General features: G+C 39.0%; 1 protein-coding gene across 2 annotated transcripts in view; it reads left to right on the forward strand.

The window, feature by feature from the left end:
- Positions 1-3910: 3910 nt before the first annotated feature.
- The window catches only part of LOC149827867 (uncharacterized), a 36205-nt gene continuing 13383 nt past the window's right edge, over positions 3911-26732 (forward strand). Inside the window, exon 1 of one of the 2 annotated variants that reach the window (XM_090019698.1) lies at positions 3911-4088. In XM_090019698.1, coding sequence (XP_089875824.1) covers positions 4053-4088 — 36 coding nt within the window. In that variant the 5' untranslated portion in view covers positions 3911-4052. The remainder of the gene's footprint in view (positions 4089-26732) is intronic. The other variant, XR_016434972.1, reaches the window with a different exon arrangement.

Consider the following 26732-nt stretch of genomic DNA (forward strand, 5'->3'; position numbering starts at 1 on the left):
CATTATCCTTTAATTATATGTGTCAAAGTTTATATTCTTGTTTTCTTGCATAGATAATACTGAGAAAGCTCTTTCAATCTCCTCAACTCAGCTTTTTGCCATTTCTGGGTTGGCCTTTTTAGCAAACATCGAATGTTCTAATTTTAGAAATTTTTTGTATATAACCCCTCCTGTGATACAATTCCTAGGAATAGACTCTCGACCTTGTCTATTGTGGGCATGATCTCGAATAATCATGGCAAGAGTATTGAGGGTCTCTATGATGAACCCTCATTGTTTTGCCCATTTATCGGGTGGAGTCAGATTCTTTCTCGTGTGGCGAGTCATCATTTTCACATTAGAATGACTTAATTATAATATGTAACATATATAGGCACCAAAACAACAGAAAATAACATTAATAATATCTTCAAATAGATACAAAATTACCAGCAGAGCCAGGTATCAGAAAAAGCCAGGTATCTATTTGGAATTCAAGAGGTTGTCTCTAAAACAACCATTCCTATAATTCCTCCTATGGGTGTTGAGAGTACAGTCTCATGTATTCCCTTCTATTGCCATTATACATTGCCTTGCGTTGAGGGTAGGATGACGCAGATGGATCATGGTGTAACGACCCCAACTCGTACACATGAAAAAGTGGTAATTTTTTTTAAAATAATTACAGAAACATTCTTAGAGACCCGAGGCCTTTACAATTATAATACAATTACAACCACAAGATATCTTATACCCATCTTCCAAACTAAACCAACTTTATTAATTAAATTCATAGAGTCCAAAAGACACGTGCAAATAAATATAAATAAAGAAAAAATGTGGAGTCATGCTGTCCCAAAAGAATCTATCAAGTAGTCGCATAGCCCTTGTAGCTCATCGCAAAGCAAGTCCATTCATTGGGCCTGATAGACTGTAAAAACTCAAAAGTAAGGGTGTGAGAATCCAAAGATCCTGCATATAGTCAAATAAGTAAAAAAACACAAATAAAATTCATACAATATTTTAAAGAGATGCAATTATGATAAATTCATAATCCAAATAATCATTCAAGCAATATGGAACAATCGTTAAGCAAGAGAAAACATTTATTACCAATATGGAACATCAATTAATCAATAAAGACATTTATCATGCAATAAAAAGCAAATATCATGCAATCGCCAATACATCATAAGAGAACAAATAAATATGCATGATCTAATGTATATCAGGAATATGCATGATTTCAGTGCACATACATGAATAAATTATTATCTTTTATATGCATGTTCCTATTAAATACATATAAGCTTTAGTTCATTTTTTTATTACTGATACCCTCATATACTAAAAATGGGCCAAAATTTTTAAGGTCAAGTGGGTCCCTAGTTGTAGCTTAATATATAATTTGTATTTTATTACTAGATTTTACACTTAGCCCTTGATCGATATCAGGAATCAACACCATCCATCGTAACATTAGAAATCAACATCTAATACTAAGACACTATGAAAATCAATAACCATAATGATACTTTCTTGGTATACCAAAACAACATCTGTGTCTACAAACCATTCTTAAGAAAAGTGACAAAATCTTCTTAAAATCGTGGTCGGAAGGTGAACCTCAATATCGGATTCAGGGACATAACAACGCACACAAAATCTTAGTATCCTTATGGTTCCCAAAACCACAATGTCTAGGATTCTCATACTATAGAAGAGAGATCGAAAAAGCGTAGATTACACTGTTCTTTTCTTTTATCTTGTTATTCATTTAACTTCTTTAATTTGCAATTCAACATGCAGAATTAATAACACAGGTTCACAAATCAACATACGAACCTCTTCACAGGACCATAGCTCGTGACAACATAAAAAATTATAACTAAAACAATAATATTAACTTTGATTTTTGTGATGCATGAAAACAACTAAACCAAGAAGCAACATATGCTCAAGGCTCTCACCACATACGATGATCCACTTTTGATCATCGATGCATCCATATGCAAAAATTATAAAGAACATGCCACTTATGCATTCTTTTCACATGCTTTTCAACGCATAATCATATATGCCAATTTAGAAATATGCATGAACAATTATATTCATATGCATGTGTTCACATAACCATGCCAATTGCATACTTTTATTCATACACTTTCTCAAAGTAAACAAATGAACAATCATGTCATGGTGCACGTGCCAAAAATACATCCATTTAGTGTATGCACATGCACATCCTAACACCCTATCCATTAGGATAACAATGCAATTTTGAATTCTTTTGCAAATATATATATATATATATATATATATATATATATATATATATATATATATATATATATATATATATATATATATATGGGGTTTATAATGAACTGAGCCTTATCAAGCTCAATAAGTCGTTCAAGCGCGGTTCGATAGCTCGGCTCATTTACAAAGCAGACAAACCTGAGCCAAGCCCGAGCCAGCTTGGTTCGGTGTGCATCCCTAATGCCCAGACCCGATAAGAACTACATGAACCAGACCCGAGCCATACTCGATAAAATAATATTTTATATCATTTTTACATTGAAAATTTGTGGGTCATAATCGAAACTCGGGTCGGGCCCCTGTGTGTTATAAAATTTGACAAACTATACCCGGATCCATGTATTAATCGAACCTTCAAGTTCAGACCTAGGTCTTAATCAGGTCTTCTTATTTATCACCATCACCATACTCGAACCCTATAGGGTTTGACACTCCTTACCTATAAACTTGGTGAGGAAGGCTGTTTTTTTTTTCCTGGTTATCTAAAAAAACACATTCGTTTTTGGCTGAGAATTTTTAATAAGATTAAAAAAAATCTCACAAATCTCACGGTATTTCGTAACTAAGCATTTCCATATGCAATGTTTCACTATTGTTTTGCTAGTAGTACCTCACGGAGGGACCCTGTGCAAACCTAGTTGCCTCGGGCCCACATGCAACAACATGATTTATTAAGAGTCCGGTTCGGGTGTGATATGATTGCACAATTTTTTGTGCATTAAGCACTCCATCGCCCTCCATCAGGTTTTAGGTTCTGCGCAGAGTCCTGTCTTCAAGACGGAGGGTGATTCGGTGCTTAATGCATAAATATTTGTGCAATCATATTGCACTTGATCTTTACAAGTTTATGAAAGCCCTAAAAGCTCGAGCTGGGGCTCAAAACGAGATGGAGGGCTGCTAGATGCAGAGGCACACTCGAAGTGTGCCATGTGATGGAACCTGATCTCATATAAGGTAAATAAGCAACATGCACATGTAATTAATATCCTTAGAAGTAAACTTAGACACTTAGCAAAACAAACCCCTTAATTTCTCCAAAATTGTGTCATTATCTTCTTAATTAAGCAACAATAATAATGCAATGCGGTTAGCAATCTGATTCAGGGCGCCGACCCGACTCGATGACTTAGTCAAGGACTGCCATCTTCCTACTACTATAGCGGAAATCAATACTCCTTTATAATTACTTGACATTGCATACCGACTAGTTGAACTCGACTCGGTAACTCGGTCTACCCCTTAGCCGCAAAAAGCTCGCTTAATTTCACGTCATGTTCAACTAAGAGCAGTCATACTAGGTCTTTTTGCATCAAGCCGAGTCTTTGACTGGGATACTTAACAATCGGTGGACGCGATCCTACTGACTGCAGACCAAGTCCCAAGCCAAGAGGGTGTTGACCTAGTCTGAGTGTTCCTCCTCTTGAGCCTCTCCCAAGCCGTGCCGAGTCAGAAACCCGGTTCGGTCAAGAAGACCGAAAGAGTAACATTAGGATGCGCGCGTGTGCCCCACAAGGAGTATACACAAGACATGAACCGAGCGCTTTTACACAAAGGGGGGAAGTTCGTTTCTTTTAAGAAAATAAATATCTAGATTAACGTAGAAACTTCTGACGGAATGATCCCATTCGTAACCGGGACTCTCGCGTGTTCATCTCTCTCTCTCTCTCTCTCTGTTGATCTCTTCAACGTGTTTGGTGGTACCCAACAATTGTTGATGTGATCTATTTTTCTCGCTTTTGATTCCATCTTGGATGATGGACGTGGATTCTCGTCAATATGAGCATGTGGTATGGATTTCCTTTTGTGCTTCCTTTTGAATCTGATGGATTATTAGTGTATCAGATTAAATATGGAATTAGTGCCAGAAACTATTATGTGGTGTCTTTATTTTTGGCTGATTGGAGTTTGGATTCTCTTGTTTGATTATTTTGATGGTATTGCTGTTGCTTGGATTGTGTGGCGTCTAAGTTATACATGGCGGTATTCGGTAAATGGTTTTCTTCTTTGTGATTGCAAATGGTAGAAAAACATCTCTTTTTGTTATTTTTCCCTTTGTTGGCCGTGATAGAGACGGTAGGAGTTTGATGTGATCTATTATTTTATGAGTTTGTCCATTATTATTCAGATTGGATGGTTTAAAACTGTGGGATTCCCTGACTCTGGTTTATTCAAAAGTTTGATTTTTCTTTTGGTGATTGGGGGTGGGGTGGGGGGTTGTATGAATGGGTTTTGCATTGAGATGGCTACTATTGTAACTTACAAAAAGATTTTAATTCCATATACGACTAGAAATATGTTCGTTGTATTTGCATTATTGTCTTACTGGAAGCATCATTTAATATGGAACACTCTACTATATGACCCTTCTTTTGGGTACTTTGTATCTTGTACTAGAATCTGGTTATATGATATCATGTTGCAACAATATGTATTATTAGTATCATGAACATCTCATTGTATAGACTTTGCATTGTTTGGAGGGTAAGTGTTAGTGCACTTTTAGGAGATGTCGTATAGAATTCAATAGTGTCATTCATGGTAAGGGATTGTGAATGCACATTATCAAGGATTTTATTCCGGGCTCGATGTTTGTGCTGTGCGGAGCCCTTTTGAGGACTGTTATGTTTGTGCATCTGTAACGTTTCCCCAAAATGGTAAATCCAGTGTGATGCATAGGTTGTCAGAAAAGAAATGGATTTTGGTCTCCTATGGATTGACATTCAGTTTGAAAATTTTAGTTAAATGAAAGTCTTAGCTATATGCAAGGCTACTCAAAGGATTTTCTATCTTACGCATGACAATCTGGCAACAGGAGTCTGGTTTGGCCAGAATTTGCTGACATGACTTACCTTGTTTGGTATGTGGATGATACATGACTTCCAAGTGCGACTTTTCAGTGATCTAGGTTGTAACTGTGCTAGTTTCTACCAGTGCTGTAGCTTATTATATTTGGTCAGTTGCAAAATCCACCACTTGCATAGGTCCTGAAATTTGAACAAGCATATCATTTCACTTCAGCAAGTTGAGGCCATCTCTATGTGTTGGATTTTATCTTGCAAGCTCTGTTTTTGCTAATCTTTTAGATATGGAATTGCAAATGATAGGGGCACCTCATTTTTGCAGTATTTTCAGATCTCTTCTGAGGTTACCGATTGCACAAAATGTCTGGCCTGCTTCATATAGGTGATAGTTAAAATTTATGTGCATTACATTGTTGGACTGCCATTTTTTGTGTGATCAGCTATAACTGACATATCACTATCTATATGTATGGACATAACAAATGCAGCTGCACACCTTTAGGAAAGCGTAAGTTAGATTTTTGTTCAAAAGTATTTGTGGGAGATTTTTTCAAGAATCTTAGGTGGCATGAAATTATTCAAAGATACTATGAAAGGCTTCTGACTGAAGGTCTTTCCTTAAGCCTTTGCATAGGGCATAGTACCAGCAGTCTCAACCATGTTTGCACTTTCTTTCATACATCTATACCATTATGTGTAGGGACAAGAAATTTCTTAGTTATTTGCACTATCTACAAGCAGTTACTTAAAAGCGATGTGGTTATACTCTTCTCTTCCATCACTTTTATAAATTTTAATACATGTCTCAAGTTGATCTCAATAAAGGTCTTGAAACTCCTAAAAACAGAGAATACATTAAATTTCATTTCAAAAAAGAGTAATCATAAATGAAGGTCATATAATGTATAAAAATTGAGTAAATAATTACAAGTTCTTTCCTGAACATCTGAATGGAGAGTATGAAAAGGTTCTTTCTTTTATTTATTAAATAGTAAAAGATAACTTTTACAAAATGTGCAACTCTCACATGCTTAAACTGAAATTATCATAAAAAACAGAATATACCACCACTATTATGCAAAGCATCTAAAAACTCATTATGGCAATGATCAAGATGACTATGCCATAGCTTATTACACTCTTTATCATGAATTTAAACATCTAACACGAGAATAAAAGATGCTAACTAACCACATTCCTCCATAGGAGCTGCTTTTAACCTATGTCACATGGGTGCGGGTGCGGGTGCGACACGGGTGCGGCGCAATTCCAAAAAATTTGGACACGGGAACTCGGCTATATATATATATATTAAAAAATATATATTATAAATATATATTTTTTAAATATATACAATTATATATATATATATATAACAATAAATTAACACATAAAGATTGTAAATTTTAAAGCAAAAATAAAAAAACAATTCTTAACAACACAAACTTACCAAAATATAACACATAAAGAAGCTTGTGAGTGTGATAAACAACAAAACTTATCATAAATCTGCCTCATCGTCTGAATTAGAGGGAAAAACAGGATCGAGGTAGTCCATGTTGAGAGTATGTAAATTATGTTCTCCCTCCAAGTCAAAATCTTCTGGATTTACATCCCAATTCTTGGATGGTCCACAACTGCATCACAAAATGACTATATTAGTATATAACTTAAAACTTTGAATGCAAATATTTAAATACAAACTTTGAATACAAAAAAAAAATACCTATACTCTTCTTTGGTGCGGCGAGAAATTAATCGTAGATTTGAGTGAACATAAACTAAATCCTCTGCTCTTTTACTAGTGCGTTTGTTTCTTTTAATGTTGTGAATTTAAGCATATGTACTCCAATTTCTTTCACAACAAGATGATGTAGCAGGTTGGGATAACAACTTCATTGCAAGACGTTGCAGATTTGGTGTCTCTGATCCATATGTTGCCCACCAATTAAGGGGATCTTCCTCGTCCCTTGCCACAAGTGCTGCTAAAGAATCAAATCTCTTAGTAGAAAACTTGCCAAACTCACTATTTATAACCTTAAACATGTGAGGATCATTAAAAAGTCTTCCCAAATATATCATTCTATTTTTTGATATCTCAGGATCTTCATTTGGAGAAACACGACCAACACCTGCTGTCAACCATTTTTTTGCGTAGTATTTTGGATTGAGAGAGTATGCCATGCAATGCAAAGGTGTATTGCTTTTATCCCATCTTCTCACTAAAACTGAATGTACATGATTGTAAAATTCTGAATCATCAAGTGCAATATCTTTCTTCTCATGTTTAAAAATGATACTTTGAACTTTTTCAATCATATTGTCCCACATTTCATAAATTCTATGAAGCATGGGTACATCTCTGTCAACTTCTCTCAACATTTCCCAAATAGGCTCTGTAAATTCAACAAAATATGTAATTTTATCCCACCAAAAATCATCACAGATGCATTTTTTGATAGCTTGAGCCTTGACATCATCTTCAGTACGATAAAAATCCCAATCTTGATCAACCACCATCATCATCAATGCATTCTTGAGTTGCTTAATTCTTTTTATCATAACAATGAGAGAAGCAAAACGAGTTTCAGCAACTTTCAGTAACTTGAGATCAGAATGCCTATTAAATATAGAAAGGGCATGGTGATGGTTTACAAAAAAATTTCTAATATTTCGAACATCATGTTCTATTTCCTCAATCCATAAGCACATTTCATGTGCATGTGCATTATCTTTTGATGGATTGCATATACTCTTAAGTGCCAAATTTAAACGGTGTGCTCCATAAGGAGTCCAAAAAATATGTGAATATGTATCTTCACTTGCCAAATTCATTCCTGCACGACTGCAAACTGGAGCATTGTCAGTAATGATTTGCACCACACTTTCTTCACCCACTTCTTTTATCACTTCGACAAATAATCTCTTTAAATATTCAACATCTTTATACTCTCCAGATGCATCAACAGTCTTCAAAAAGATTGGCCCATTAAGTGAGTAAGCAATGAAGTTTATCAGTGGTTGCCTTTGTATATCAGTCCACCCATCAGAAACAATCGACACTCCATGTCGTTTCCATGCAAATTTTTGAGTCTCTAACAAGTCTTCAATTCTATTTTTTTCCTCTGCAAGAATGACTGTTCTTAGTTTTTCTGAACTAGGAGGCACATAACCACTCAAATTGCAATTAGCCAAAGATGTAATCATATCTTTCCAGTATGGACTTCTAGCTACATTAAAAGGAATTAAGTTTGAGTAAAAGAATCGACCAATCTTTTTATCAATTTCTGCTCTTGCCATGTTTTTGAATGATGCTTGTATTGTTTTATTGCTTTCCATCTTTCTTTTCTTTAAAAGCTCTTCTTGTATATCACTAGCAATAGGAAAAGACAAATTAATCGAATCGCTTTTCATCTATGCAATTTTCTTCTTTTCAGCTTCCTCTTGTTCTTTTTTTAATTGCTTTAACATGTTTTTGTCAACCCCAGAACATGCCCTAATTCCTTAACCACGAATATGCAAAAGATGTGCTTTCACACGCGTATAAGAACCTGTGAAAACAATCTTACATAGATTACAATGAAACTGCACATTCCCACCACCACCACTACTAGCTTTTACCCCTTTTGTCACAAGCCTCCAAAGTGGTTGAGAAACTTCTAATTCAGGGTTAGAACTTGAACTAAATGTATTGACACTACCACTAGAACTCGCCATTATATCTGAAAAGTGAAATCTGAAAAGAAAATAAGTAAATAAAATAAAGTTAATAAACACTTCAAATTTCAAAATAATATTAATAGGAGCTACCCCCTATCTAACACAAAAAAAGAGGGGCAGGGCAAGCCCCTGCTGAACCTTATCCGTGTCAGGGGCTTCGCCCTTGCCAAAAAGCCAAAGGCAGTAGGGGAAACGAGGAGGGGCCTTGCCTCTCCTCGTTTTCCTTTTGTTCGGCAGGGGTAAGGAGTGGGGGAAGGAGGGGGCTCGGCTTGTCAGCCGAGCCCCCTCCTTCCCCCACTCCTACTTCTTACCCCTGCAATAAAAGGGAAACGAGGAGGGGCTGAGCCCCTCCTCTATGAATCAGACGTACAGGGAGGGGCCGAGCCCCTCTTCTGCGAGCAGAGGGTACAGGGGGAGGGGCCTGCCTGGCATAAGCGAAACGAGGAGGGGCCTAGCCCCTCCTCTGTGAATAGGAGGCACAGAGAGGGCCCAAGCCCCTCTTCTTCGAGCAGAGGGTGCAAGGGAGGCTGCGAGCAGAGGGAGGGTTGATCGACATACCTGTTGACGGAGGGGGAGACGGTGGCTGCCTGTGCGTACCGTCGCCAGAGTCTGGATCGCCGGCGTGGGTGTAGGAGAAAGCTGTAGGGGCTGAAGGGGAGAAGCAAAATCAAGAGGGTAAGCCCCTCCCCCTGTCGATAAACCCCTTTTAGGGTTCGGCTGCAAAAGAAAATTGGATTTGGGTCGGGTCCGAACCCGACCCAGATCCAAAATGTAATTTAAAAGTCGAAATGGACATTTTTGGACTCAGTCAAAGTTGACCGAGTCCAAAATGTGGACGGACTCGGCCTGGACTCGTTGACCGAGTTCGACTTGGCGTTGACTGAGTCCGGGCCGAGTCCTAAGCCGCACCCGAGTCCGCACCCGTGTCGGGGCGTGTCTACTCGGGTGCGACACCTCCTTAGCCGAGTCCATGTGACATAGCTTTTAACACATATATGTTTCAATGCTGATCATTCTTAGCAAATACTTGATTTGTATATGGATCCTTCTTAACAACAGGAGGCCATTTCTTTTTGTCCAAGTTCTCTTTGTGCCCAAATCACATACTATTTTCTTTGTGAGTATCAGGAATATCCATATGCATAGGTTTGAGATTCACATCTATGAATTGGGATGTCCATAGAAAATAACATTAAAGTCATAATTATGAATAGGACGAGACAAAAACAAAAGTGCTTAATTTTTTGGAACAAAAAGAGTGTATGGAAGACTCAAACTGAAGATGTAAGAATATGTGCAAGGTCTCTATGAGACATAGGGTACAATGTACATGTTACCATTGTTATAAATTTCCCTTTTCCTATATAGGAGATTAACATATGAAATTATCTGTATTATCAGAAACGTGATTAACTGTTAAGACATATGTAATAATATGTAATAATACATCTATATATATAAATATAAATGTATTTACCATAATACCCGATAGGGGTATTATGGTCTTTTCACAAGTACCCAATAGGGGTACTTGTTTTATTTCTTTTATTTTGCTGTTTTTTATTTTTTGTTTTTTTGTTTTTTAAATGTATTTTGGGATACCAAAAAGGGGCCCCACAATGGAGTTGTTGGGGCCCCCAACGGTCACAATTGTGACCTTTGGGGGCTCCCAACGACTCTATTGGGAGCTCCCTTTGGTCTCCCTTCTCTTATAAATAGGGGGAACCCCCCTTGTATTTTGCATGACTCTTAGAGAGCTCCTCTTTAATAAAAGAAATATTCTTTTATGTGTGTAGCCTTATTATAAGGCCCTTCGTATATCCCTTGGTGGATTTTCTCTCTTGTGCTTGTTTCATTTGTCCGTGTTGGACATTGTGAATGCTTTGGCATTCTGGAATTCTTCCGCATACTTCATTACATGGTATCAGAGCCATACGATCTTCTAAGGTAAAATCGTGTCTCTCTCTACTTCATTTCTTTCTCACATCTTCATTTTGTAGCAATGGAAGTCAAGATCGATCTATCATTCAAACTCAATGAGAAAAATTACATGATGTGGGCATCCGCAATGGAGAATAATCTCAAAGGCAAGAAGCTTTGGGGTTATGTAATGGGAACCGTTTCGGAACCCCAACTTAAGCTCACAAAGATGGAAGGAGATCAAGAGAAAGCACTTGAAGGCGATGCTCGTCTCAAGGTCATTGAAGATTATAATCACCAAATGGAAGATTGGGAGAGCAACCATGCAAAAATCCTAGCATGGTTTATGAATAATGTCGAACTCAAGGTATGTGCAAATATTGCAAAATTCCGCCGAGCAAATGAAGCTTGGTTTTTTATGAAGGGTATGTTTACCCAAAAGGATCTTGCAAGAGCTTATTTTTTGCAAGAAAAAGTAAGAACCACAAAACAAGGTGACATGAGCATACAAGATTATTATAGTGCTCTAAATCCTTTGTGGGATGAATTGGCTCTTTTAGAGCCTAAATGGGTGGTTATGGAGGATGTGGTACTAAGACAAAAACAAATGGAACAAGATAGATTATTTCAATTTTTATTTAGGCTTCGTCCCGAATTTGAACAAGTTAGATCCTCACTTCTCCATAGATCTACGTTTCCTCCCTTAGAAGAGGCTATTGCCGAGATTACTCAAGAAGAGACTAGGCATAGCATGGGTAAAAAGATAGAGGAAGTTCTTGCCGTATCTAAACCCGGCAATCATGTTGAAACATACAAACCACCTCATTTTGGTAAGCAAGGGAGTGAAGGAAGAAAAATGATTATATGTCATCATTGTTATGAGCCGGGACATATTAAACCCGTTTGCCCAAAGCTAAATGGGGCATTCAAGTCAAAGGTGACTTCCGTTGAAGAATCATCCACCAAAGAAGATGACGGCAAGAACGGGGATCTCAAAGATACTCTTGGACAAATCTCCTTGGCTCTCCAACAAATTCTAAAGGCTACTTCTTCCACCTCCGGTGCCGCCATTGCCTCATCATCACCTCCCGGTACGTACTCTTGGATTTTAGATTCCGGAGCCTCTTTTCACATGACTCATCATGAAAATGCATTAACCAATGTGCACACCAATTCAAAAATATCTTGTGTCTCTACGGCCGATGGAACTTTTCTCAAAATAAATGGTATTAGAACTCTTGATTCTAAAAATGTTCAAATTTTTCTTGTTCCAAAAGTTAAAATAGTTCCTAAATTAAATCTTAACCTCTTTTCCGTTTCTCAAATAGCCGACCATGGATGTGAAATATCTTTCTCATCCCAAGGATGCTTTGTGCATGATCTCCGGTCCGGGAAGCGGATTCGGCAAGGCCATAGGAAGGGAGACCTTTATTTTATGGATAACTTAATACTTCCAAATACCTCATTTTGTACTTATGTCCAAGACAAAAATATTGAAACTTGGCATAAAAGGTTTGGACATCCAAGTTGCTCTAAAATGTATCTTTTTCCTTTTGGAAACAAGTTTTGTAAAGAAAAAGATATCAATTGCAAAGATTGCATTTTTGGAAAAATGAAGTCTACTCCTTTTCCTATTAGAACTTTTGTGATAACAAGACCTTTTGAATTGGTGCATTCCGATGTATGGGGACCATCTCCGGTTCTATCCAAAGGTGGTTATTCGTATTATGTTACTTTTATTGATGATTATACTAGATATGTATGGATTTATTTTCTTAACTTTAAATCGGAAGTTTTTAACTTCTTCAAAGAATTTCATGCAAAAGTTCAAAATCAATTTCAAAGTCAAATATCCATTCTTAGATCCGATTCGGGTGGAGAGTACTTATCAAATGATTTTCAATCATATCTAAAACAACATGGCATTTGTCATCAAAAATATTGCCCAAGAACTCCTCAACAAAACGGTCTAGTGGAAAGAAAACATAGACATATTTTAGAAACCACTAGATCCTTACTTATTTCCAAAAATATTCCTAAAAGTTTTTGGGCCGAAGCCATGTTAACCTCCACCTATTTAATCAATAGGATGCCATCTTCAAAATTGAACAATATCTCTCCTTATGAAAAACTTTTCAATATGACACCCGACTACAATCGTCTTCGTATTTTTGGGTGTAAATGCTTTGTTCTTTTACATAAAAGAGATAAATTGTCACCTAAAGCAATAAAATGCGTATTTTTAGGATATGGTGAAAATCAAAAGGGCTATAGATGCTTTGACTATAAGAACAATAAATTATTTGTCTCCAAAGATGTGACCTTTTTAGAAGATGAAAATGGATTTGAAATTTTGGAAAAACCAAATAAAATTGATTATATGTTTATCAATGATCTTTTAGAAGACTCAAATGATGACCTTTTGAGTCATCCGGAATTTTTAGAAAATACTCATGATAATGGTATATCACCAACTAGTGGTGACAATCTCCAAGTATACACTCGACGTGAGGAAGCACAACCTATTAGTGCTTTAGAAAAATTCTTGCAGCTTAATGAACCCCTAGAAGAAACCTTCTTTAGGCGTTCTTCTAGAGAATCAATTCCACCTAATAGGTTTGTCTCATATGAAACTCTCTCACCTAAATATAGAGCTTGTCTAATTGCCTTGCATTCTTACTATGAACCTTCCCACTATAATCAAGCAAAAAATATTCCTCATTGGGTTGAAGCAATGAAAGTTGAACTAGATGCTTTAAATAAGGCTAAAACTTGGGAAATAGTTCACCTTCCTTCAAATAAAAAAGCTATAGGATGTCGATGGGTCTACAAAGTCAAAACAAAAAGTGATGGTTCCCTAGAACGTTATAAAGCTAGATTAGTTGCTAAGGGTTATTCACAAGAATATAACATTGATTATAAGGAGACTTTTGCCCCCGTGGCTCGCATGACAAGCGTTAGAACTCTAATAGCGGTAGCATCATCTAAGAAATGACCTATATTTCAATTAGATGTTAAAAATGCCTTTCTTAATGGTCAGTTGAATGAAGAAGTATATATGAACCCTCCGCCGAGAATTAATGTTAACCAAGGTCAAACTCTTCGGTTATTAAAAGCTTTATATGGTCTTAAACAAGCCCCTAAGGCTTGGTATGATAGATTTAGTGCTATCATGTTAAAATTGGGATTTCGTTCATGTTATACTGACACTGCTCTTTTTGTTAAACGTGCAGGTAATAGTATCATCATCCTTCTGCTTTATGTTGATGATATGATCATCACTGGCAATGATGAAAGTGGTATTCTTAATGTTAAAAATATGTTAAAACATAATTTTGATATGTCTGATCTGGGTTTTCTTAGGTACTTTCTTGGTATAGAAGTAACATACTCTCCTCGAGGGTATATATTGTCACAGATGAAGCTTGCTGCAGACATATGTTCTAAATCTGGGATTTCAGATGACAAAAAGGTGGAGACTCTCTAGGTTATCAATGCTAAACTTCGACTGGAGGATGGAGTTCTGCTGGATGATCCTACGCCCTACAGGCAACTCATTGGCTCCCTCACCTATCTGACTATCACCAGGCCAGATATTGCTCATGCTGTGCACTCTGCAAGCCAATTTCAGCATGCTCCTACATCTGTGCATATGAGTGCTGTGCTCCGGATCATTCGATACATCAAAAATACTTTGACTAAAGGGCTATTCTTATCCTCACTCTCTTCCTTAGACTTACTGGCTTATACTGATGCTGACTGGGGAGGAAACCCAAATGATCGAATCTCAACTACTGGCTTTTGTGTTTTCCTAGGAGATTCGCTAATTGCTTGGAGGTGCAAGAAACAACAGAAAGTCTCATTGTCTTCTACTGAAGCAGAATACAGGGCTATGACAACTACTACAATAGAGCTTATGTGGCTTCGAAGTCTTCTTCAAGATATGAGAGTCGAAATTACCGGTGCTTCGAAGCTTTGTTGCGACAACAAAAGTGCCATCTACATTGCCAGCAACCACACCTTTCATGAGAGGACTAAGCATATTGAAATGGACTGTCACTATGTACGTGATGAATATCTTCGTGGGACAGTTACACTGTCATATGTCACTTCAGAATATCAACTTGCAGATTTCTTTACCAAAGCCCTGCCTGCTCCTCGCTTCTTGTTCCTTCTTGGCAAACTTTCGGTCATTTCCCCGTAAAGTTTGAGGGGGGGTGTTAAGACATATGTAATAATACATATATATATATATATATATAAATATAGATGTATTTATGGTCTTTTCACAAGTACTCAATAGGGGTACTTGTTTTATTTCTTTTATTTTGCTGTTTTTTATTTTTTGTTTTTTTGTTTTTTAAATGTATTTTGGGATACCAAAAAGGGGCCCCACAATGGAGTCGTTGGGGCCCCCAACGGTCACAATTGTGACCGTTGGGGGCTCCCAACGACTCTATTGGGAGCTCCCTTTGGTCTCCCTTCTCTTATAAATAGGGGGAACCCCCCTTGTATTTTGCATGGCTCTTAGAGAGCTCCTCTTCAATAAAAGAAATATTCTTTTATGTGTGTAGCCTTATTATAAGGCCCTTCGTATATCCCTTGGTGGATTTTCTCTCTTGTGCTTGTTTCATTTGTCCGTGTTGGACATTGTGAATGCTTTGGCATTCTTGAATTCTTCCGCATACTTCATTACATGATAACGACCCTATATCCACATGCCATGAACCATTTCCTATGGTCTGCATGTAAAACCCACAAAAAAATAAAATAAAAATTTATTTGGACCTAGGCCAGGCCTGACCCGGATCCGTTAGGTGTTAGTCGGTTGCGTGCTTATAAAAGCACACAGCGACAGGGGGGGGAGGGGAGGTTTCTCGAAACCTCCTTCCCCTTTGTTCTGCCATTTTCTCTCTCTCTCTTTGCACCCTCGCCACCGCCTCTCGCTCTCTCGTATCTCTCTTGGTACCCGACCCCCTCTCCCACTCTCCTTGCGTTTGCCGAGCAGCGGCCTCCGACGATGCTTGCACGACGACGACCTTCCCTCCGGCAACCCTCCAGGTATGCACAGCCTCCTCCTCTCTGTTCGTTTTTCTCTCCCTCACCTCTCTGTTGCACAAGCAGTGGGGCTGAGCCGCCTCCCTGCTGCCCTAAATCGTAGGGGAGGGTCAAAGCCCCCTCCCTGAGACTTCTTTTAGCGAGGGAGGGGCCGAGCCCCTCCCTGTGCCGTATTTTGAAAGTGAGAGGCCGAGCCCCCTCATGGTGGCCTCTGTTTACAGGGGAGGGGCCGAGCCCCTTCCCTGCGTCTCCTTTCGGCAGTGGAGGGGCCGAGCCCTCCCTGTGCTCCCTACGACCAAGGGAGGGGTCGAACCCCCTTCCTGCACCACCTTTAGCGGGGTAGGGGCCCAACCTCCTCCCTGCTCCCTTTGACGGCAGGGGAGGGGTCGAGCCCCCTCCTTGTACCCCCTGTATGCAAGGGAGGGGCTGAGCCCCTTCCCTGCGTACCCTTTGGCAGGGATGGGGCCAAGCCCCTCCCTGTGCACTCCTTTTGTGCAGGGGAGGGGTCGAGCCTCCTCCCTGCACCTTCTTCTTCTAGTAGGCAGGGGCGTCGCCCCTGCCTCCACTAACTTTGGCAGGCAGGGGTGAAGCCCCTTGCCTCCCCCTTTGTGATCGACGGGCAGGGGCCTCACCCCTGCCTCCTTGCTCCTTCGGCAGGCAGGGGTGAAGCCCCCTGCCTCCCTTGTTTTTGTTAGGCAGGGGCGTTACCCCTGCCTATATTCCACCTTGTCAGGCAGGGGCACAACCCTTGCCTACTCTCGCTTTCGGAAGGTAGGGGCGCAACCCCTGCCTCTGCATGAACCATCGTTAGGCAGGGGTGCAACGCCCCTATCCTCTCTACCTTTATGATTGAGATAGCATGTTGACGTCTCGCTTTTGCAGCTCGTACGATGGATCCCGCTCGTGCCTCACGACTCGAGCCGTCAATCGCTTACACCCGCAGATGTCAGCAATCTCGCAACTCCCCAAGGTAGGGGAAGATTGCACGGAGGACTTGGATAATTGAATTGAGTTCAATTAACTAAAAAGGACAATTAAATAAATATATATGCACACATACACACACACACATATATATATATATATATATATATTTATACGAGTATGCATTTAACTCAAGGACGTGGTTTCGCGATTCTTGTCCTTTACTTTCTGTCATGTCTTTCATTTGCCGTCGCGCTTTGGCCCAGGCTCCTGCTTTTGTAAATGTTTTGTTATTTTCTTGCCATTGCAGATGACGCTCAAGTTTTCGCTCATTGCATGCTCTATAAAAGACATTCTCACGGAGGATGCAAGAGGCATTTACCACTCTCCCTCTTGCGACAAGAGTTGAGTCAGGAGCTTAACGATACATCCTCATCTAAGGAGAGGGATCCCTAGCAGGGATCCTGGCTTTTCGAGTGAGCAGTCCTGCAAAGTAGACTTGAGAATTTAGGAAGCTGCGCAAAAGCATCAAAAACTGCCCAAATTGAAGTATTTGAAAGGATGCGATTGACTGGTTCTGTTCGTCTATTCGACATATCTCGAGTAACCCCAAATTGGGGCTTGAGCGAACTTATTTGCGGGGTTCTGTTGAGAAACCCGTATCACGTTCATCGAGGCCGGTATCGAGTCATGCAAGGCATGTAGATACCAAATAGCGGATGAGATTCTATAAAATCGCATGCCAAATGTTCACACAAGCTGTTGGCTGTTTCAAAAGATAAATAATGTCAAAAGTAAAGTTTGAGAAACATTATATCTTTGTGAAATACTTTTGTTGAGGCTCCTATTAATGAACTATATCCCTTTCATCCTAGAGTATTTGTAGTCGTGCACTACACGCTAGTACTGCGATGATCGGATGAGACGGTCGTGTGACCTCGAACAGTGCTAAATGCACAATGCTGTAAACACATAAAAATTATATCACTTTCACAAGTAAGATGCTCATTTGGTCAAAAGACCAGAGCATATAGAATGAGTCGTCAATTAATTGACCTCTGACGCACTCATTCACTTCTTGTAGTCTCTCAAGGGAGAGGACAGAGCGGTACACACTCTAATGGACAAGTTGTTAATAACCACCCCACGAGCAAAGATCCGACCTCCTCAGTCATTGGAGTTAGGGGAAGGGACTACCAGACATTATCTTAGGTGGTAGATTCCATGGACTTCTGCAGAAGTTGGATGCATCCATTGCCAAGTACCTGCCTTTGGGGAATCATCTCTCGGCTAAAGCCGTTCCCTTAGGAGCAGACTCAACTAGCTATTCGGGTTATTGAAATTACATAGAATAACAGACGCCCGAACTAGTTGAAAGAAAAGAGCCTTCGATCTCACCTTGCCTGTCACAGAGAAAGAGAGAGAGGAGAGAGAGGGAGAGAGAGAGAGAAGAGAGAGGTTTTTTAGAGAAAGGGGTTCAGTCGATCATCGGCTGAACCTATCGATCTATTTAATGTATTAAGAAAATAAAAACTAGGGTACGAAAATACCCCTTTGAATATGTTAATATACATATACACTAATTGGGTCTAGACCCGATCCAATATATAAATGGATTGGGTCAGACATTTACACCGTGATGACTTCTTTTCAGCCTCCCTCAAGTTGTGCATGGTGCTGAACCATGTACAACTTGCTTTTCAGAAACCAAAATCTGTCCTTCGTCAACCCTTTAGTGAGAATGTCAGCAACTTGTTTTTCAGTTGGCACATACATAGGCTCAATCTCTTTATCTTCAACCTTTTTTCTAATAAAATGTTGATCTATTTCAATGTGCTTTGCTCGACTATGGTGGATGGGATTGAAAGACATGTTGATGGCACTTTGATTGTCACACAACAACAGTGACCGAGCAATCGGTTCTCCCATTTCTGTCAGGAGATGTCTTATCCATGTAGCCTCGGCCGTGGCAGTGGCCATGGATCTGTATTCAGCCTCAGTGCTCGATCTAGCAACCGCCTTTTGTTTTCTACTGCTCCAGGATATCAAGTTTGGCCCAATGAAGCTGCAATAACCGGATACTGATCGTCGTTCGTCTGGATCACCCGCCCAATCAGCATCATCATAGGTGACGATCTCATGGCCCTCATGGCCCCCGCCTGGATCTAATTCCCTTTTCTTGTATACCAGCCCATCATCAATTGTACCCTTCAGCTAACGAAGTATACGTTTGACTGCCTCCATATGTGGCATATGAGGTTCATGCATAAACTGGGATACCTGATTAACCGAATATACTATATCAGGTCTAGTAAAAGTCAGATATTGCAACATGCCAACTAAGCTGCGATACTTAGTGGGATCTTCATATATGTCCCCTTCTTTTGAACTCAGTTTCTGATGAATGACACTTGGAGTTGTCAACGGCTTACAATCCGTCATGCCTGCTCTGCTGAGAATGTCCAACGTGTATTTGTGCTGAGTAAGGGTGAGTGTATCATTTCTTTTATCAACTTCTACCCCAAGAAAATATCGCAGCTCTCCCAAATCTTTCATCTTAAATCTCTGATTTAATAACTTCTTCACCTTCTCAATGTGACTTTTACAGGGAAAGTTCCCTGTGATGATGATATCATCAACATATATTAATAGTAAAGTAGTGACTCCTTGTTCATTGTGAATAAATAATGAGTGATCCAGAAGGGATCGAGAGAAGCCATGCCGTTGTATCTCTAGAGAAAAACTGTCGAACCAGGAACGAGAGGCTTGTTTCAAACCATAGAGTGCTCTCTTTAACTTGCATACATATTCTTTGGCTTCTCGTTCTGCATATCCAGTGGGTTGTTCCATGTAAACTTCTTCTTTTAAATCCCCGTGCAGAAAAGCATTTTTTACATCCAGTTGGCTCAAGGTCCATCCATATTTAATGGCTAGACCCAACACAATGCGAATGGTCCCCATTTTAACTACAAGACTGAAAGTTTCATCGAAGTCTTGGCCTTCCTCTTGTGTAAATCCCTTGGCTACAAGTCTAGCCTTGTATCTTTCAATGCTCTCGTCTGGTTTATACTTTATCTTGTACACCCATTTTGACCCAACAACATTTCTGTTTTGTGGCCTGGGTACAATCTCCCATGTTCCACATTCATGTAGAGCTTCCATTTCTTCATTCATGGCTTCTACCCATCTTCTAGAACTTGCAGCTTGATAGAACATGAGGGGCTCTTCCTCTTTACTTATGGATGTCAAGAACAATTGAAAATCCAATGAGAAATTTTTATAACTTATCCACCTGTCAAGTGGATGTCGAATCCGTGAGGATCTTCTGATATCCATTGTCTCTGAAGATGGATCTGTACTCGTACAAGAGACGAATGAGGGCTCTTTCTCTCGCCGGGTGTACACAATACCTTTATACCTTGTTGGTTCCAAGACATGTGGAACAGTTTCTTCCGTTTGAGTTCCATTTGCTGATTCCTCATGGGTTTCCTTCTGACTGCAATTTTCTAGACAGTCTACTTTACCATTTGAAAAGAGTTCTGAGCTTAACCATGGGTAGTATATCTCAATGTTGGGGCTTGAGTTATCAGTATGAAGGGTTGAATTAGCATCCTGAGCATCAAAGTTCATCTCATCGAAAATTACATTCCTTGATACCTTGACACGCCTACTCAGAGGATCATAGCACTTGTACCCTTTGTAGTCTTCTGCATATCCTATAAACCTGTATTTTAAGGCTTTATCTTGGAACTTGTGTCTGAGTGAGCTGTCAATGTGAACATAGCAAACAGACCCAAACACACGTAATGCATGGTAATCAGGTTGTATGCCAAAAAGAGAGAAATATGGTGACTTATTTTCTAAGATACTCATGGGCAATCGATTTATCACATGGACTGTGGAGTGAAAGGCCTCAGTCCATAATGATACAGGAAGATTGCTCCCGTGCATCATGCTCATTGCAGTCTCTATAATATGTCGATGCTTCCTCTCAGCAATCCCATTTTGTTGAGGTGTATGCGGGCAAGACACTCTTCTCTTTATCCCATTATGTTGAAGGAAACCAACAAAGTCATTCGAGGAGAATTCACCTCCTCCATCACACTGGAAATTGAGAATGTTGGTAGAGAAATGATTTTGAACAAAAGAATGAAATCTTTGGAACAATCCAAAAACTTCTGATTTGTGCTTCATAAAAAATATCCAAGTATAACGTGAGTAACTATCAATGAAAATAAGATAGTATTTACTGCCAGAAAGGGAAGTAATTGGGGCAGGACCCCAGACATCTGAACAAATGACCTCAAATGGCCTTGAAGCTCTTTTATTGATGGAAGCAAATGGTAAGACATGACTCTTACATAAAAGACAACTAGAACACTTTGTATCAACGACCTCTGAACTGAGACTGGACTTAGGAATAAAATTATTCAAGACAAGTTTTTCAATAAAATGACGACCACAATGGCCAAGACGACTATGCCAAAGTCTTGGCTTATTACATTCAGAAATATTAAATATGAAATCAGAATCAAAAAATTCACGTTGGTGAGGCTTCAAGGATGAATAGTCGGAATGAATGGAGGAAGGATCTTCTTGAAAGATATACATGTTGCCCCATCGTTTTCCTTCAGCGAATGTCTTCCTCGTGCAAAGATCCTTGACATAAACAGAAGAGGGAGTAAATTCAACTGAAGCATTGGCATCATCAACAAGTTTTGAGACAGAAACAATGTTCTTTTGAATATTAGGTGCATGGATGACACTTAGAAGTTTAAGAGACGACTTTGACATTGGTATAATGGCATTTCCAGTATGTGAGATTGAGTGATGAGATCCATCTCCTGTGACTATGCTATTCTTACCAACATAAGGAGTAAGAGTCAAGAGTTTACCTGCATCACTTGTGACATGAGTAGCTGCTCCAGAGTCGACATACCAAATTCCTTTATCATTTTGCTTCATATTCAATCCTGCCAAGGCTGCCAACAGCAACTCCTTTACTTCGCCATCCTTCCTAGACTCTGCTTGTGGAGTTTTCCCTTTGTTTTGAGGATTAAACCAACAATTTGCTTTAATGTGCCCTTTCTTGTTGCATAGAAAACAAGTGGGAATGGGTCTTTGTCCTTGTATATTGGGTGTCGGAAGTATGCCACGACCTCCATAGGTGTTTCTCCCTTGGCCTCCTTTTCCTCGAAAAGAACTTCCTCTTCCTCGGCCATAATTCATTCCCATGGCCAGCATATCTTGTGTTCTTGAATTCCCATGAGAATCTTCAGAAGATCCTTTCAAAGTCATCTCATATTGCAATAATTTCGCACGAAGATCTTCAAACTTTGGAAGTTCTGGTAAACATAATAAGGTAGTCGCCATAACATGATAGTCTGACCCCAATCCACTCAAGGTTTGTTGTACTTTATCCTTTTCACTGACAAGACACCCAACAACAGCCAGCTGGTCCGTGATGCCTTTCATTTTGTTTAAGTATTCCATAACAGACATGGAATCTTTCTTCAGCATTTGGAACTCTCGCTTAAGATACATAATTCTTGCCTCAGAAATTTGTGAATACGTCCGAACTAACTCATCCCACAGTTCCTTGGCCGAACAATCATCAGGAAGAGCAATGAGGACTTCCTGTGAGAGAGTTGAAGTGATGTAGGCCACTAACGATTGATCCCTCTTCATCCAAGTAACATATGCTGGGTTCTTAAGAAGAACAACAGATTGTTCTCCTTTATCGTCCGCCTTTTCCTGTGAGAGGAATTCCGGAGGCGGTGGAACAGATCCATCCAGATGACCAGAGAGGTCCTGACTCTTTATAAATGGAATGATCTGTCTTTTCCAGGTTAAGAAATTGGAGTTATTCAATTTTTCAGAGACTAGCTGACCGAGAAAGCTTGAGGACAGACATGACTGTCCATAAGAGGAATCCATGGAAACCTGGTCTGACACTTAGGTATAGATCAGCAGAAATGGGAGATACAGCAGTTCCAAAACCCACGAAAACACCAGTTTCAGAATCACGAACAGTTTTTTTTTTTATTATAACCACAACCGAGATCTCGGCTGACAGGGCACTCGACGTGAATACTTCCAGAAAAGGTCGATTCCCAGAAGCCACAAACTTTTCAGAATCACGAACTCAGAGACATATATTTCAGAATCACGAACTCAGAGAAAACAAAAATTTTCACACAACAGAAATACTTCCAGAAGTCACGAAACAACAATTTCAGAATCATGAACTCAGAAATATCCTTTTTCAGAATCACGAACTCGGCGTGAGTACTTCCAGAAAGGGTCGATTTCCAGAACCCACGAAGCAACAGTTTCAGAATCATGAACTCGGAGATGTATATTTCAGAATCATGAACTCACTCTGAATATTTCCAGAGAGGATCAATTTAAAATCACGAACTCACCGTGAAGAGGGTCGATATCACGAACTCACCGTGAAGAGGGTCGATATCACGAACTCACCTTGAAAAAGCTTTTGTCTTTTACCGTGAGATCGAGCCACCGAGAAACGGAAACAATTCTTCAGGCACAGTCGTCACACCGCTCTGATACCATGAAAGAAAAGAGCCTTCGATCTCACCTTGCCTGTCACAGAGAAAGAGAGAGAGGAGAGAGAGGGAGAGAGAGAGAAGAGAGAGGTTTTTTAGAGAAAGGGGTTCAGTCGATCATCGGCTGACCCTATCGATCTATTTAATGTATTAAGAAAATAAAAACTAGGGTACGAAAATACCCCTTTGAACATGTTAATATACATATACACTAATTGGGTCTGGACCCGATCCAATATATAAATGGATCGGGTCAGACATTTACACCGTGATGACTTCTTTTCACTAGTCTCAGTTGTTTCTACGATTTGTCTGTGCGTACCCGCAGGCCAGTAATATCGAAAATAAGTCTGTTCACACTGGTTGATGGGTCATAAGACTTGCTAGTTGCGTGATAGTTCACAACTTACGATCAAATGAATCGTCATGTTGCGTTTGACAGTTGCACTGCTTATCTGTTTTGAACTGCTTACCTGTTTAACTGTTGATCTGTTTTAAACTGCTTAGCATGCTGAATTAAATGCTCTTAATTCGGTTTCATGTAGTCTCTCTTATGTACCTACTAGTTTTTCGCGAAACTAACCCATTCTATGGGTACAAGTGATGATTAGGTACACCACGGGCGATGACGCGATTGCAAGATGACTTCAAGATTTCTTTTTCCTGCTCTTAGATTGCGTCCTGAACGTTTTTGGGTTTTGTCACGAATTTTCCTTGGGATATCCGAATTTTATACTATTTGGGAACTTCTTTAAATGAAAGTGGCTTTTCCAAGTGTTTTGCAAGTAACATGTGTAGTGAGTTTTGGTTCTTTTAGATAACGTGCCCAAAGTTGTCAGCTTCTCTTTCTAAATTCAAAAAAAGAATGATCTTCCGCTGATTACATAAATAAATTCTGAAAGGAAAGAGATTTTTTCTAGTTTCTTGCCTATTTTCTGAAAGGTTCACAAGTTTGAAATTTTGGGGCGTTACACTTCATACTCAAATTTGATACATTAATGCTGCATTATCTAAGTTTGGACCAACGTTGCTATTTCTACTTATGAACTTCACATTGGGTGTGGATGCATTATTGTCTGGTCTTCTTTTAGAATCATTCTATTTGCAATATTTCCATGATACTGCCAATAAATTGGATAGAAAGTGATGATGCATTCTACAATATGTGCAAATGAAGCATTTGTTTTGCACTTAATTGAACAAACATTAAAGAAAATAATACCCGCGGGTTTGAAAGTAGCAGAGTGTTCATTCCATGAGGGTTTATTTGATCAAATCGCTACATTATCGTTTGGAAGGAATTTTGAGGGAGTTATTTTAGTTCCATGGTTTCTTTTCTCCACCCTTGAACCGAAGAAATTCAATTAAAAAAAATATAAGATAATTTTGACATTAGGAGTAAGTAGCACATCACAACCAATAGTGGTTGCAAAAGAATAAAAACCATGACTTGGAGCACTCCTTCCACAACTGCGACCAATCTCTATTATCCTCCCATGATCATGACCACAAGCATGATAAAACATTGTACGAAACTATTAAATGTATTATTCTTAGGATTGAGATTTACAAATACTGCTTCATACTCAAATAAAATAGGTAGCAAAAAATTAAAAGTTGAAAGAGGATCTTTGACCATTAGATGCAATCTTTGGTACTAGCTCTAGACTATTAAGGTAATATAAACTGTTTTCATCTAGCATAGGATGATGAATAGCTGTTAATTGACCCCAAAACCTGTATTTGCAACATAACAAGACTTTAATCAAAGCACCATCATGCTTCCTACCTTGCAATCTAGCTTTAGATGCATGAGACAGGAATTGGAAGCTTGAGAGTAAACCTATTGTATATGATTCAACAATTCTATTATGTTGACTGACATTAAGTGTATGTTTGGTTGTGTTTTACAAAAGTGAAATGGAATCACATGAGATTCAAAATCATGTGATTTGGAATATCATTTTATTCCAGTTCTCATGTTTGTTTATTGTGAGGAAAGTTTTCAAAAGCTCGTTGGACGTCTGACGTGCTCTCGCCTTTCCTCCTCCCATCATAGCCAATTGCAGGAAAAAAATAAGAAAAAGCTGAAAAACCCCAAACAAGGGCAGCCCCTTCTTGAGTCTCAAATGAGGAACCCTCTGTGAAAGTATCTTCAATAAGATACTATGATCAAGACCTTAATATTCTTGATGATAAAACACGTGCACTCATGCACAATAAGAACTCTTAGAGCACTTGTGCACAAAAGCACAACCCACTAAATCTCACAAATGCTCAGAAGCATAAAAGAATAGAAAAACTTTATTAATCACTTGGGCTTTGACCCAAAGCCATGAAAGATACAAAGGGGAGAACCCCTATTTATAACAACCGAAAAGGAGCCTTGGAGGGGCTCCACTCATAGACGTTGGAGCCCCTCCAACGGTCACAAATGTGACCGTTAGAGGGGCCCAACATCTATTTGAGTGCCCCCTAAGGTACCTTTTGGTACTAAAAGAAAAGGAATAAAAAATAAAATAATAGAAAAAAATAAAAATAAATTACAATGACATTCATAAAAGTGAATGTGCGTAAAACGATGGAAATGACTAAACTACCCCTATTACTAAAATAAGGAAATATATATATATTTTATATATATAATTGGATAGATACATATATATTATATGTATATATGTATCATCCTTTATATATATAAAATGTATAAGATTACAAGGTTTCGTAATATAATTTAACACCCTCCTCCCCCATCATCGTTCATTGTAGACAAAAAAGAGAGAGGAAAAAGCCCCAAACAAGGCTCTCTGACAAAGAGCCCTTGTTTGGGTTTTAGATTAGGGACGGTGGAGCTCATCGGATGTCCGACGAGCTCCCCCCGGGCCCCTCCACCCATCATTGTAGGTTGCAGACATAAAAAACCTAGAAAACCCCTATTTGGGTATTGGATGAGGGGTGGTGGAGTTTATCGAACATCCGACGAGCTACCTATTAAAAATGTAAATATACATATGTTTATATGTATATATAAATGTATATCTATATATATATAAATGTATATCTATATATATAAATGTATATATATTAATGTGTAACTAGAGTTAGGATAGGATTAGTTTTTCCTTTTTCTAGTTTTCTTTTTCCTTTCTTTTTGGTTAAGAGAGGACTAGTCAACATCAGTTGACTAGTCGACCTAGAGGGACGTTGGGGTCCCAATGACTCTCTTGAGCTCCCTCTTTTATGTGTATAAATATGGGGTAAAACCCCACTATCTTGTAATGCTTCTTGCATGGTCTTGATTAATAAAATATTATTTTTATTTCTTGTGTTTGCCCCTTTAGTGGGTGTTTGTGTGTGAGCTCATTTTGCGGTTTGGGAATGTTCTTTTGGTGCTTTGGTGGAACTCTTTGAGTGTCCATTTTGTTGTTTTGATGAATAT

This window comes from Nuphar pumila, chromosome 10 (assembly GCF_984573655.1).
Source record: "Nuphar pumila chromosome 10, dmNupPumi1.hap1.1, whole genome shotgun sequence".
In the NCBI taxonomy this organism is placed as follows: domain Eukaryota; kingdom Viridiplantae; phylum Streptophyta; class Magnoliopsida; order Nymphaeales; family Nymphaeaceae; genus Nuphar; species Nuphar pumila.